At 52.0% G+C, this 14,180-nt stretch overlaps 1 protein-coding gene across 10 annotated transcripts in view; it reads right to left on the reverse strand.

The window, feature by feature from the left end:
- Window positions 1-14,180, reverse strand: part of FMNL2 (formin like 2) — a 119,225-nt gene that overhangs the window by 12,241 nt on the left and 92,804 nt on the right. For 6 of the 10 annotated variants that reach the window (XM_086750998.1, XM_086750989.1, XM_086750990.1 and 3 more), the window contains 7 exons: window positions 9,434-9,508; window positions 6,549-6,659; window positions 5,411-5,560; window positions 3,416-3,517; window positions 2,738-3,053; window positions 2,114-2,311; window positions 1,159-1,179 (listed from right to left, as the gene is read on the reverse strand). In XM_086750998.1, coding sequence (XP_086607124.1) covers window positions 1,159-1,179; window positions 2,114-2,311; window positions 2,738-3,053; window positions 3,416-3,517; window positions 5,411-5,560; window positions 6,549-6,659; window positions 9,434-9,508 — 973 coding nt within the window. The remainder of the gene's footprint in view (window positions 1-1,158; window positions 1,180-2,113; window positions 2,312-2,737; window positions 3,054-3,415; window positions 3,518-5,410; window positions 5,561-6,548; window positions 6,660-9,433; window positions 9,509-14,180) is intronic. The other 4 variants (XM_086750995.1, XM_086750997.1, XM_086750996.1 and 1 more) reach the window with 1 other exon arrangement.

The raw sequence follows: 14,180 nt of genomic DNA on the forward strand, positions 1-14,180 counted from the left end.
CGCGCCCGTGCAGGCTCCCCGCGCCCCGCAGCCGGGGACAGGCCACGGTCACTTTGGTGAGGGCACGTCTGGCTCAGTTCAGGCCAGCGTTTGCTCCCGGCTCCTGCCTGCCCCGCGCCTGTACCAGGAGCAGGCTCGCTAACCGTTCAACGGTCTGTAGAGATGCTGGGTTTCTGCCCCTCAGTTTCAGAAGACGGCTGGGTTCCCCGGTTGCAAAGCACTTGAGCAAATAATCATTTTGCTCTCCCTAACGATTCTGTACGTATGGTTTTGCCAGGATAGAGCCAACCTATTTCAGGGGACAGCCCTGCTGCACACCGGAGCCAGGTGAATGCCAAAAACATCCCTCTCGCATTGTCACTCCGCTTTTCAAACCATTATCCAGATGTGTGTCCGTGTCCCTTTCCTGCTCGTGCTCATTCTGCAGGGACACCTCAAATAATAAATTACTGGCAAGAGTGTTTGCTCGAAACAAAGACCCGTAAGCGAGTAACAGGGAAACACACAATGTTCAGCTGCGTATTTTGGGAATCGTATTTATCCAGCTGGAAGACGTGAACACATGTGACCAGCTTCTGCCCAGCTCAACTGAACAGTGGTACTCTCTGCTTACTTAATGTGGTTGCTTCAAAATAATTCCTAAAATAAAAAAAAAAAGAGATAGCTTTTCCTTCTGAAACACCCAAGAAAAAAAATCATTTTCCACTGGTGCATACATTAGAATAGATTATTAACTGCTCCTGGGTGATTTCAGGGCAGGAAAGGAAGCTCACGGCCCCGGGGGGCAGCTCCTGATGTAGCTAATGAAAATCTCTTAACATTTCCCTTCCTCCTCCACCCGGCAGGGCGACGTCCCCAGGAGTCATGCCGCTGCCGGCGGCGCGGTGGGGACACGGTCTCCTCGGAGCACCCGGTGCCCAGAGAGCGGCTCGAAAAGAAACCGCGCGTCTTAATGACTTGCTGAAGTGCTTTGCTGAACCCAGGCCTCCCGGGCGCCGAACCCTGATGGGTGGCAGCGTCCCCAGAGCTACCGCCTGCTCCGGCTCCGGCTCCGGCCAGCCCTGCCCCAGCCTCCCCGCTCCCCACCGCGCACACACACGGGCACAGCACAGGGGGAAACGCGGTACACAGGGAAATACTTAGCAGAAAGCAACCTACAGAAGAGCTTGATTGGCCCGTCTTAGCAGGAAGCAGAGAGAACAGAGAGAAAAATGTTAGCAATGGTCAGAAAAGCAGAATTTGTTATTGCACCGACTCCCCTCACACCCAGAAGGTTCCTGCCCCGAGAAACGCTCCTTTCTGCGCAGCCCTCGCACCAAGAGAAGGCGCTTGCACTCTGCCTCCCTCTCCTAACCCAGTGAGGAACAAAACATCCGCCCGCCGGCCTTTGGGCAGCCCACCCCAGCCAGGACGTCGGGCGGGGGGCTTGCCTGCTCTGCCCAGCCCGTCGGGGAGGGACCAGCCTGTGACCTCGGCTGCATCGCGTCTTTTCTCCTTTTTTTTTCCTGTCTTACACCCTGGGACCCTCTAGTTTCATGAAACTTTAAAGGCTGGAATACTTAATCAGTTTTTTTTAAAAAAAGCTATTAATCAGAGCTCCTGGGTCTCTCTTTCTGGACTCACACCGTGCTCTTGAGATTTCCACGGGGGGAGCAGCGTGATAGCAATTAGCATTTACTTGCTTGGCACATGTCAGAGAGTGCATAAAAACATGATTAAAGGCAGTCTGTAAATGTTTCCTCCTTCCAAAACATTACAAAAAGTTTGCCATTTTTTGCACAGACGTTTCTTCATCAAGTTCTCAGAAGAAATCAAAACCACGAAGCTTCGCGTTTCCTTCAAAACCACACTTTGTTTGCTTAAAGCCAAAAATGATCACAACTGAAAAATATTTTTTGGCCATAGCTTTAGTTTCACTGGAGAAGCCATCTCTTCCAAGCCAAAAGCATTCCGCTGATAAACGCTCTTCGCTTTTATAAACTCCTCCCAGTATAATACCAGTAGGAGATAACGGGTGTTATTTAGGTGAAGTCCCACCTCGGTGCCCTGACCTTGCTTTTGCTTATTCCGCCAGCGATGGGCAGCACGGCGAGGGGACGCGCGGGTGCTGTACCTGCAAGCCCTGAGTTGAACACCACGGTGGGAGAGGCCGTCCCGGGCAGGGGGGGCGCCGACGGTGGGGGCGGTGGGGGCAGCGAAGCCGCGGGAGTCGTCTCCAAAGACGGACCCGGGAGAGGAGGCGGCGGCGGCGGAGGCGGCGGTGGGGGCGGCGGAGGAGGCGGCATCGGCACTGACACGGGACCGTTTTGCACTAGGAAACGAAGGAAAAACGAGGAATTGCCAGGATCGCTGACCACAATGTCACACGTACCTGCAGAAGAAGTCACAACACCCACAACACATCTCATCTCCACCACTACGCCGGCACAAGCATTTTGTGGACCGTTCACCGAAGCACTTCAGTGTATTAACACAGGAGGAAACCACTCTAATGAAAGAAGGTAGTATTTTTTCTGTCAGCCGGCTCAGAAATGGATCAGACAAACACAGGAGCCACCCGTGAGTGCGAGCGTAAACACAGCCGGGGACCTCAGCACCTCTGGCTGCTGCATGACCTGCACGCTCGTTAAAACCAAAGGCGTTTTTGTCAGCGTAAGGCTGCTGTGACTGCCCTGGCACAACAAACCCCTCCTCCAGCTCCAGCCAGCCCATGTCTCGGGGACAAAACGCTTCTTACCTGCCTCAGACGCCGCTGCTAAGGCCGGTAGTGGTGGCGGGGGCGGTGGCAATGGTACCGAAGATGCAGCTCCAGCGACCGGCGCGACACATGTGCCGGCCACAGCCTCTGACCCTGCCGGCACCATCCCAGAGGCCAGCGCAACAGGAAGGATGGAGATGTCCCCATCACCCTTCTTCTGGATCTTAATGGTTCCCTGCTTCTCCAGTTCATGGATCTTTTTCTCCAGCGTTGACTGTCGCTGGATGGCTTCTTCTTTTTCTTTCACCATTTTTCTCAAGGTGTGAACCTGGGTATTTGCGTCTTTGTAGATTTCCTGAGAGTGCCGCAGAAACAAGGGATTCGCACTTGTACTCGCAAAACGGAACACCAGTACCAGAAACAGATCAGCCTGGCAGGGGGCAGTCACCGCCAGGCTCTACCTCCAAACTCCAAACACAGATACAGACCTGAGCAACGGGATGTACCCGACTCATTCACTGATTTGCCGGCACGTTCAAAGAGTTCTACACCCATCTTTGAGTGCACGCACTAGTAAATCTACTTGTAATCTGTCCTAGGAAGCTACCAGAAGCCACCTGGCCCGTTAAAGGAGTCATCACTTCCCACAGACCAAGCGCACAGGAGATCGCGCCCCTCAAGCGTGGCGCCCAGCCAGAGCTTTCCCATCGCACTCACCCGAATCACATCCAGCTCTTTGTTTCTCTGCATAAGTTGTTTTTCCAGTTCCACAATCTTCGCCATGGCTTCATTCTCCGTATCCTGGAGCTTTTCGGATAACTATCATTCGGAAGAGACATCGATTAGATAAGTGGTAACGGTAGTTTTCTCAACCAAAATGCCAGGAACACTTGATGGAGCAGTGGTACGTGGTAAATTATCGCTATTCCACCAAACCCTGACGTCTTTTTTTGGAAAGAGAAAGGGTTCCTGCATGGGATCAGGGGGTACTAAGTGCCCCGTTAAAGTTCCTCTGATGATGAAACATTACCCTTCAGCTATGATCACCAGGTAACCCGGCTGGACCATAGCTACGAACCTCTCCAGGTAAGAAAGCCTACTCTACAATAAAGCACTTAAAACACAACTGCTTTCACCCGCACTAAGTCTGATCTGAAACCCCAGAACCTCACGGGATACCACAATGGCACTGTTGCAAAACCAGTAGATGCCAAAATGGTGGAACCTATAAATATCACCCCTCACAATGAGGCTAATTTGATTAGTAACGAATGAAAGAGTTTATTTTCCTTTTTCCTCCACTGTCTCTTGATTTATCTTTATTTTTTGCCAGCCCCACGGACCCGAGACCTGAAAGCCCCGCTGTTCTCGTTGGCTTTTCCATCACCACCAATCACGCCGGCTCAGGCGAGGCTGCGGAGGCAATGAGGTGGCACCGGTCGCTGCGTTTTTGAGACAAAAACTTCTGCAATCCTATTATGAGTATTTCTGCCAACACAAGACAGAAAATTCTGTCCGTACTCCTGGGATGAGTCTAGTTTACGGAATATGAGATCGGAAGCAAGCCCTTAAAAATTTGCCAGCAGAGTGAACGATGAAGTTTCTAAACAGCTAAAAGGAGCAGATCTACGATGTGAATGACTTCTCTCTAGCAGCAGGGCGCTTCAGAGGGGCAAATATTCCACAGCAAGTTGTTTTAAGAACATATTTATTCATGGTAATATAGGAATGGTATGGGAATGATGATCCTTTTATGGTTGGTTTTTTTTAAGTATGGAAAAACACTTCAGCTTTTAAAAATCAAGTTGTGTTTTCTGGACTAAAGTAATCGACACCAAGAGGGTACAGGACAGGAAAGCCGCGAGCAAACAGCAAACTGAGCAAACACTGGGTATCTCACAGCGCTATTTTTCAGTCCCTTCCCTCTTGAGCCCAGTGATGTGTTTTAAGACGTACGCAGAACCGTTATATGCTCTATTCACCGGTGCTGCATTGCTGAGGAATTTACAATTTTACAACGTGAACAAGCTTTCCCAGCTCCTAAGGTAACTCGCACCGAGCGACTCCACCCGGAACGGCAACCGAAGCGAAGCCGAAGCTGCAAACCTGCCGCGCCAGGGCCTCGGGGGTGCGACCCTCTGTGCAGCTGGACCCCAGCACGGCGGGTCACCCCCTCCCAGCTCGCCACGGCTTTCGGGGGATGAACCGCACGATGCTGTCGCACACGAGTGCTGCAGCCACAGCCACGTAAGCAGGGCCGAATAGTCCCTTGACGTAGGCAGAAACGGCGTGTCAATCCCCACATTAACTCCTTTGGAAGAAGCTGGGGGTTGGGTCAGGTAGGAGAGTAAATAAGATGACAGAATAAGACATCTTCTGATCTTCTGATCAATAAACAGCGTACGAACAAATCTTATTAGCCAGTGGAGCCACCCATTAACTAAAACAGGCAGAATATGAGGCTCCAAATATAGGATGAAAGCATCCAGGAGGTATACCTACCTGACATCTCCCAAATCCCTTCATTTGCCTGATTATTCCCCAATACCAGAGCACAGTAGCCCTATGGCGTTTTCTAAGTGAACCTCACCCTAACGGCTGTACCCCGCTGTGCCTGCGCTTCCACCTCCCGAAACGGGCAGCGGCAAAGCCCACGCGCAGAGCGGGCTCTGAGCCCTCTCAGAGACAAAGGTACCAAAGTTTGGTACTAACGTGGGAAATGTTCTCTTCCAGTTCTTCAACTCTTTCCAGGGCCGCGTTCTTGGTTTCAGCATCCTCCAGCAAAGCTCCCACATCAAACACGTTATCCAGGTAAGCCTGGATTTGCACCTGCAGTTTGTCGCTCTCCGTGTGCTTCAGTTTCTGCAAATCCAAGAAGAAGAGAGTGTCACTCAGCGTTTTGAAGACCAGCCCTCCAGAGCTTTCAAATAAAGCTGAGCAGTGCCTTATTTCTGTTACTATTACTGCTTTCCAGCGCGGCGGCCCATAAGCAGGGTGAGGCCATCACGGGCGTTTTCGTTCGAAGCAGCCGTGTGGCCTGGAGCAAACCCAACATCACGTTGGGTTTGCCGCGTTCAAAGTGAGCGTGCTTCATCTCCAAAGACCACACCAGAGCACACTTTGAACTGCTCTGCCTGATCCCAGTGGATTGCAGGACCCCAAACAGACCCGCGCTCGGTATCGCCATGTGCAAATACTTCTTGCAGACAGCAAAAAACCTCCCGGTTACCGCTGAGCAGAAGTCAGCAGGGTCTCAATCCCTCGTCAACACAAGCACTGCTTCTCGTGCGTGCGCTCCCAAGGGCGGGGATGGGGAGAGAGAGAAAAATACAAAAGGGAAAATAAAAAAGCAGCTTGCTTCTGAAAGACAGCACTTCCCACAGGACGCCAGAAAACGCCTGGCTGTCAGGAGAAAACTCAAGGGAGGATTTTTCCATATGGAGATGGAGGGAGCCCTGGCAGCACCCAAGCTGGGTGCTGGAGGTCAGGGACGTGGCGCGGGCGAGGACAACTGCGGTTCATCCTCCCTTTGTTATAAGGCGAGGCTACAAATTTAGCTCCCAGTCTGTAATTGCAGTTCGTTGCAGCTGATTTCTCTCTCGCAGGGGTGGCTCCAGGCCACAGCCCCCAGCCAGCAGCCAAGGCACTGCATTTTTAGCAGAGAAAACAGGACAACCCTGCTCTGCCCTCCCAAAAGCTCTCAAGTGGAGGGGCTTAAGGGGGTTTAAGGGGGTTTCTCCCTCGGCTGGGCAGCGGTGGCACTGGGGGACGTGGCGTGGACCCGTCATGCCTGCAGGTGGGCACACACAGACCCAGGCCGCGAGGCGGTGGAGAACCGGGTGATACTCACGTCCAGGTACTCGTCCAGGCCGAGCTTCGTAAATTCGTACTGCAGGTGGACTCGGAAGTTCATGTCCTCCACCGAGTGGACAACGATGTTGATGAACTGCATGCAGGCCACCTGCGAGGAGAACGGCGGCACGTGAGAGGAGGCGACGGCGCGGCCCCGGCTGCCCCCCGAAAGCCCCAGGCGCAGGGTCGGAGCGGGCCGTGCGGGGCCCCATGGGTCAGACACAGCGACCGACCGCATTTCCTCGCGGTTACTGCGAGGGGAAACCATGATCCGCTATTCTGCAGCTTTTTTTCCAAGCCGGTGCTGGATTGGGGCTTACGGGGTGTTTGCCTGCTGCGATAAAGGCAAACATGGGTTCCAGAAATTAAGTCATGTCTGCAGCGTCCACCTTTACTGCATGCCGGTGAGCGCCTTCCATGCCAGCTCGCACCGCCAGACATTGTACAAGCACGTAAGCTCTTAAGAAAACAACGCCGTTTCTGAAACAGCCCATAAAAGTGAGATTAATTTTGCAACTGGAACCCCCAGCTTTGGAAACGGGACTTTCACAAAAAGGCGCTTTGTTGTTTGCAGAAAGCCGATTTCCAAAGCTGCGGTTTGGTAACTGAACAAGGGACCGGATCACAGGGGCTGGCGTCCAAACGCAGCCCGACACAGCGAAGGAAAGGAAAGGGCTCTCGAGCGAAGCAGCGGGGGAAACCTCCTGCAGAGCAGCAGGAATCTACCAACCCCCAAAGCTCTGTCCTGTTGGCCAAATCCTGCTTTGCACAAGTATCCCCTGCCCTCCTTCACCCCCCGAGCTGCTCTAGAGAGGCTCGGCCTAGTCCCGGCTGGCTTTCTCAAAGGCTGAGCTCTATCCCGCTCGCAACACTGCAACAGGGTACCACCAGCTTCTCAGCATCTACCGAAACACCTCCCAGAACGGGCCAGTTCTCTGGGATCTGGTATAGGGCCCAGCAGATAAACTCAGGAGCAGGCACCTGCTGCGTGGTGGCCTTTGACTACAGGGCTGGCCGGGACGTCCAGAGCTCCCAGCAGCCGCTGCACTGCCATCAAATCTTTCCTGGCTGAACTGCCTGGTTCCAAAATTACTTTAACGCTAGATGAGGCAAAGTTGTGAGACTGAAAGCAGGGACAAAGCCAAGGAAGAGAGGAAGGAAGATGGTCAAAATCTCACCCAGGAGCTCCGGTGACGCCTCATCCCCATCCCTCAGTGCATACCCATCTCTTACACGAACAACCCAACCATGCAGATGGAAACCTGACTTCAGGTTTTGAGTCTTTTCAGGACTCTTTCCAGTTCCTGTGGCGAACCCTGATTCCTCCTCGTGCTGGTACTGGCCTTGGCCAGCTGAACCCTGCTGTCCTGTCTATCACCCAGAGCCAAATTCCCCTTTTTCAAAAGCGCTTTTGTTGTACTTGCTTTGGCTCTGGCAGCATTAGGGCCAAATTCTCATTTCCTTTCTCAGATCCTTACGTACACAACTAAGGAATTCATCAAGTCAAGGAAAACTAATCTAAGAAAGTCGCTTTTAAAATGAAGCAGGTCAACGTCAACAACAGGAACCTTTTCTAAATACTTTTGCCGTTCTGTTGCTCTTTCCTCCCTGTCGATCCATGCAATTAACCGCAGCCCCTTCCAGCTCCAGCTTCCCAGACAGCTCTCGCCGTCTCTATTCAGGGCGGTCCTGCAGGAACGGCTCTTTGTTGATGTTCAGTCATTACAACTCCTTGAATTACTTGAGCTTCAACGTCCTGGAGCCTGGGCTCCGGCACACGTTTTATCCCGCCCTGCGGCAAGGAGCGATGTCTACATCCCTACAATACGCCATTTCATCTCCTAAATAAAGATGAGGAATGATTATTTTTCTTAAAAAACAGTGAACAAACCCCGTCGCTCACAGCAAGGTGGCTGGCTGCGGGTTGCTGGCACCATCTTGCTTCCAGGCTGCGCTGAGCTGCTCTCCCGCTCCCCCAAAACGATTACTGCTCCCCGTGAGCAGGGGAGAAACGACCCATGGTCAGACGTTGAGGACTGACAAATCTTCCTGTTGAATTACAGACTGAACTGCATGTACAACTGCCTACCAACATGTCCTGACTGGGGCTGCGGTAATGAGGAACAAAAACCAACCATAACATGTCAGAGCGCAGCTTGCTAACTTGCAGGGATCACTGTAGGTTTTTTTTTTCTTTTTAAATACAAAAAAGAGGCCATCGTGTCTCACTCACACCACCTCCCTTTTATTCTGCTGTCCCGTCGAGGGTGCGAGCCTGTCCTGCCCATCAGGGCTGCCAGCCACTGACACCCAAGTGTTCAAATCCCGTAGGAAACACCACACCGGGTGCTCTAACACCTCTCACGTGCTGCCAACGTGCAAGCCGGCGCCGGTGCCTGCGGGTGCCAGCCAGAGCTTCCTCTCTCGCCGCCCTCCCTCGTGCTCCAGGGGAAGTGGATGTGGTGAAGAATCATGCATACGCACACTGAGGAACCAAAAGTGGTGCAAGCTACTGCTATATTTATCAGCAGCTAAGGACAGACAGCAGCTGCAGCGTGTCTCTCCCACACCGCCCTGTCTGTGACTCCGGGGACATCAGCACACAGACAAGAACACGCATCTTGATATTGCAGAAGCTGCTGCTTTGCCGCAGTGAAACAGCACGCACAACCAAAAGGCCACTTTCCTCTTACCTTTGCTATGGTACAAAGCATCTCTTGGATTGAACGGAGGCTAAAAACGAAACGTAGTTTGGAACATAAAACACTGTATGATGGTAGCTTCAGGCCACGGATCGGACGGCACGCAAATCCCTGCCTGCGCCAGCAGGACCAGACACAGGAACACAGAAACCGAAGTCTGCCGACGGTAAACAGCACTCACCATGAAGTCGATATTGTTGTCTTCATTTCGGAAGTGCTCCATCAGCTTCTCAAAGCGCTGTTTCTCTCCACACACCTACAAAACAATCACCAGGTGTTTGTTAAACCCCAAGAGAGCATGAACACCATTCCAAAAGCCGCTCATCTGCTTGCTCAAAACCTCTCCGTCCAGGTTCCCTCTCTTGTGAAAAACATCCTTCTTTGTGACAAATCCAGCGGAGGAATCACACTGTGCTGCAAGTCTAAGGGGTCAGGTACAATTATAACGTAACTCTTTGCATCTCTTTTCCCCCTAAAATGTTAATCATCCCCACTGATGGTACCAATGTGAGCAAGAGCCGCAGCACGCCATGCCCCAGGAAGACGCGGCCTCTCTCACCGTTCAGAACTGGCTTTCTGCTGCGAAAATCAAATTACAGGGAGGAAAAGAAGAAAATTATCACCAGCTAAATGAGGAGTGAAATACATCACATAACCATCAGCCGGTCAGAACTGCAGAGCTGTGACAGAGGGGCGTCAGCAGGAAACACAAGCCACTTAGGGAGAAATCAGATCTAAGATAAAGCAGGTCTCAGGATGTTGTTTAAGCCTTACTACTTCCCAGTAGCTTCTCTGGCTCCATCCTACTTTACCCAGCACACAAACGATCTAGAGTAATCCACACCAAAATCACAAAACATTAAATAAGCTGGACAGTGAAAGGGAGCAGCGGTGAGCACCAGGAGATGCACCCATTTCCCTGTCCTCCCCACTCAACAATTCCAACTCCTCCATCCCTGGCGCATCGTTCCAGGGATTTTTTCCATCCCCGAATGAACGGAATACACCGCACACCCAAGTTGCAGGGGTAGGAGCTCTGAAAATGTTCTCTTAAATGTCCTGAAACACAGAGTCCGGTCACCTGGGGAACTGAAACTTCCCTTCTGCTGAGGAACAAACCCCTCGGTGAGCCCACGAGGCTCCTTCCTTCCTTAACCAAATTCCACCCAAACGTCCCAGGAGCGCCGGCTGCTCCTGACCAGGAGCAGGGGGGACAGCAGCGGGACCTCCAACCCAGGACATCCAGTTAGGACTAACCTCGCTGGGTTAGTTGTTTGTACGTATTTCTGGGGCTGGCTCTTTGTACGTATTTCTACGTTTGTGACTCCTACGAGGAGACCAAATCCCCAGCTGGGGTTTCCAGATACTCCTAAAAAGCAAGCTTTTCACAAAGTATGCGTTATTATTACTACTCCCACATCACCTTGCCCTTTCTAACCGTTTCTACATTACAGCACGAACCTACCCAAAGAGAGCGGCGCCGAGCACACCTCACCGAAGGTCACCTCAACGGAGATGACCACGAGACCTACAAAGCACTGCGAGCAGCGGTCTGCCGGGCAACCTCTCGCCACGCTTTCTGCTGTCTGTTACGACTAAACAAACCACGCTTGTGGCGTATGCGAGACATCTTCTGGCATTCCCAAAATTGCCACAACGGAGTTATTATGCAGATTCTTGTGGTCAGTACCTGACGTCAATGGGAACTCTGCCACCAGAACTCTGCGAGAGGACGGGGACGCTGGTTGCGGTGAGCTATCTGATAACATTTCCATCAATATTCGTGGCCACAATCCCACAAGTTGCAACGGACGCGCTCCGTGCAGGCTCAGCAACCCCTCCTCGCACAGCTCGGGTAGGCAGGGCGCTGACGTCGCACACAGCTGAAGCTGTATTTAAATGTTTCCAGCTGCACCTTAAAGAGTCACAAGGTAGAATGAACACACTTCAGCAACAAAGCACGCGCCCTGCTCTTATCAGTCAAGCAAATTATCACGATCTTAAACCCAAAGGACTTGACTCTCTCTACAAGTGGCTTTGAAGCATAAAACGCCTCTACATGGGCTGCTCCATAAAACACAGGTTAAGGTCTCAGAGTAAACCAGAGCTGAGATGGACTGGCTCTTGGATGGAGCACGTCTCCTTGGTGCTACTTGCCCCATAGTTGTGCAAGGGGCGAAGCACGCACAACTTGTCTCTCTGCTTAGCAGAGATGGGGTGCCCGGGACACGGAGAGGAGAGGTGAGTTTGGAGAGCCACCGCCATTCAGCTCATGTCCAAACTCAAACTCAAATGGCCAGGAGCATCCTTGGGAAAACAAGGCATTCTGCGCCCACCAGCATCCCGCACGGCTCCCCCAACCCGACCCGCACAGGACCAGGAAACGTCTTGTCGTGAAGAAGCTCAAGTTCATTGAACATGACGCAGCAAAGTGACCTACTCCGGGCACCTAGCACGAATGCCCTACCAGGCACCCTCTTCCCAAGGGCCCACCAAAAGCAGTGCTGGCAGGGTGCAGCCTGCAGGCGCACGGCTCTGCGGCGGCACACGACCCTCCTGGGGCACGTAGGCCCCTCAGGAGGAAACGCTGTGAAGAGGATGGCCTCCATCAAGAAGAGCCAAAGAGAAAACCAGAATCTGGCCGAGTTTCAGGAGCCTACTGGCACTGCAAGGATGCAAGGCAGCAGCTGCCCGCCAATATAACTTGATTTTGGGGGCGTAGACTGGGCCTGATCCAACTCCTGCTCAACGCACAGAGCCTTCTCCTTGACTTGCACCACAGGCTGCTCAGACACACTCGTCCCTACGGTGTTATCCCAAGCCATGTATTTCCCTGCTGTAGTAAACGAGACGGTATTTCAGTCCAACCAACTGGAAATTCTGCCAGTTCTCCCCTCCTCCCAAAATAAAGAGTCAACATAACAAAAGAAATAAAGTAGGTTCATCTCAACTTTGAGCTCTGAACAATCGCGTCTCTCTTGTAGCCACTTCAAAAAAAAAAAAAACATCAACAAAATCATGTCTTGTGGAAACAAACCCAAGGATGGTGTACACCATCGCTCAACAATAAAAGCCAGGATTGATTTCTGGGAAGTCCAACATAAACTGTTCCACATGGATGAGCAAAGCTGACATCAACAACCATGAGCCATTTACGGTAGACTAATTAAATCAGGGAGCAGCCCCAAGTGACGGAGCCCCGGCGGAGCGCTGCCGATCCCAGGACGCAGGCAGCTGAGAGCAGGAGGAAAAGCAACACCGACCCACGGCGTTCAGTGGCTGCTTGTGGATACTTCACACTATCATCAGATGAGTCAGCGCGGGGAACACGTGCACCTCAGCTTGCATGAAATGATATAATTTATCCTGGAAGATTAAAGAGAGTGAAACCGTAGATGAAGCCTACAGCCTGAAGATTGGCCAAAGCCCAAGACGAATGCTGAAATCAAATCCCACCACATAAAACCATATGTTGCCATTTATATTTGAATAAATTTCCAAGGTCTGTCATTTGAAAGCATGGCTGGGACTGAGAGAGCCCGATCTTTCTTTTATTAGCATTATTTTGTGTAAGAAGCAAGATTAAACGGGTTACCACAGCTATAAAAAACCCTCTGTCTCTGCTTCGGCTGCGAGAAAAAAACAACTTTCTAGGTTGCATTAAGCCCACGTCATTCTAGAAGAACAATGTGGCTTTATGGAAAACCACCCACGAAGGGTCCTTTCTCTGGAAAGGCTTCGGGTGCTAACGAAGTAAACCCCTCACAGATCTCCTGCGAAGGTACAATACCGTCCTATAAGGATCCGTTAGGAAAAACGCAGTGATGATTACATCCATATCCACCTGGCAACACTCTCGGGTCACACAGTTCACACCCAGACCACCCAAGAGCAAAGTTCAACTACGCCAACCCTCGCGTGGCTCCCGCTCACGTTACTGGAAGATGCTGCAGAAAGGCGTCCTGGGCAGACAACAAGGGTCTTTTTGAGAAACTGAAGATGTCTCCATGTGCAGAAAACGAAAATCCAGGCTCAGCGAAGCACAGCCACCGTCCTCCTACCTCTGAGTTGTCTAACGACACAAAGCACCAGCTCGTTTTGTTGGAGGATGGAGCTCGGAACTAAATCTCACCACAAGCAAATATAGCACACTCCCATGGAGACGGCAGCAGCTTGTTGGCCAACAGTAGGGAACACACCCTGCGAGACACGGCAGCCAGAGCGCTATCGCCTCCACATCTGGAGGACGGATGCTCCCAAGCCTGAGAGGCAGTGCCCCATCCAGACACAGAAACTGCCTACCGCAACCGCCTGGATGCGCGCGTCGGCCTGTCAGCAGAGGCGGGCAGAGCCAACGACAGCTCCGAGCTGGCAACATATGGTCGTAGAAAAGATGTTCACCAACTCACAAGTCCCCCTGTGGCAGGAAGCAGGTGAGGCCGGGTGGTCCCAGACTCCACACAGAAAAATCAAATCATTTTAGCTGCGTTTACACTTGAGGTGAATCTGTTTTGTCATGGCAAAGTACCTCAGTGACCTCAAGGCAGGGAAGACAACTCTCTGAAGGACCAGACTTAAAACACTTACACGTTAGGCAAGGCTTTGCAATACAGGACACTTTCTGCCGGGGCAAAATGGCCGTCTAACCACGTGTTGCCCAAAGGTTGTTTGAAGCTGCTGCCTCCTTCTTCAATAACTTCGACAGGCTGAGAGAGCTGGGGCTGCTCGGCCTGGAGAAGAGGAGGCTCCGGGGAGAGCTGAGAGCAGCTCCCAGTGCCTAAAGGGGGCTGCAGGGAAGGTGGGGAGAGGGAAAGCAGGGCCTGCTGTGACAGGACGAGGGGTCATGGTTTTAAAATAGAGGGAGGGAGATTTAGATTAGATATAAGGAAAAATTTTTTTACACTGAGGGTGGTGCAGCACTGGCCCAG

This window comes from Chlamydotis macqueenii, chromosome 6, assembly GCF_036417535.1.
Source record: "Chlamydotis macqueenii isolate bChlMac1 chromosome 6, bChlMac1.mat, whole genome shotgun sequence".
Taxonomy (NCBI): domain Eukaryota; kingdom Metazoa; phylum Chordata; class Aves; order Otidiformes; family Otididae; genus Chlamydotis; species Chlamydotis macqueenii.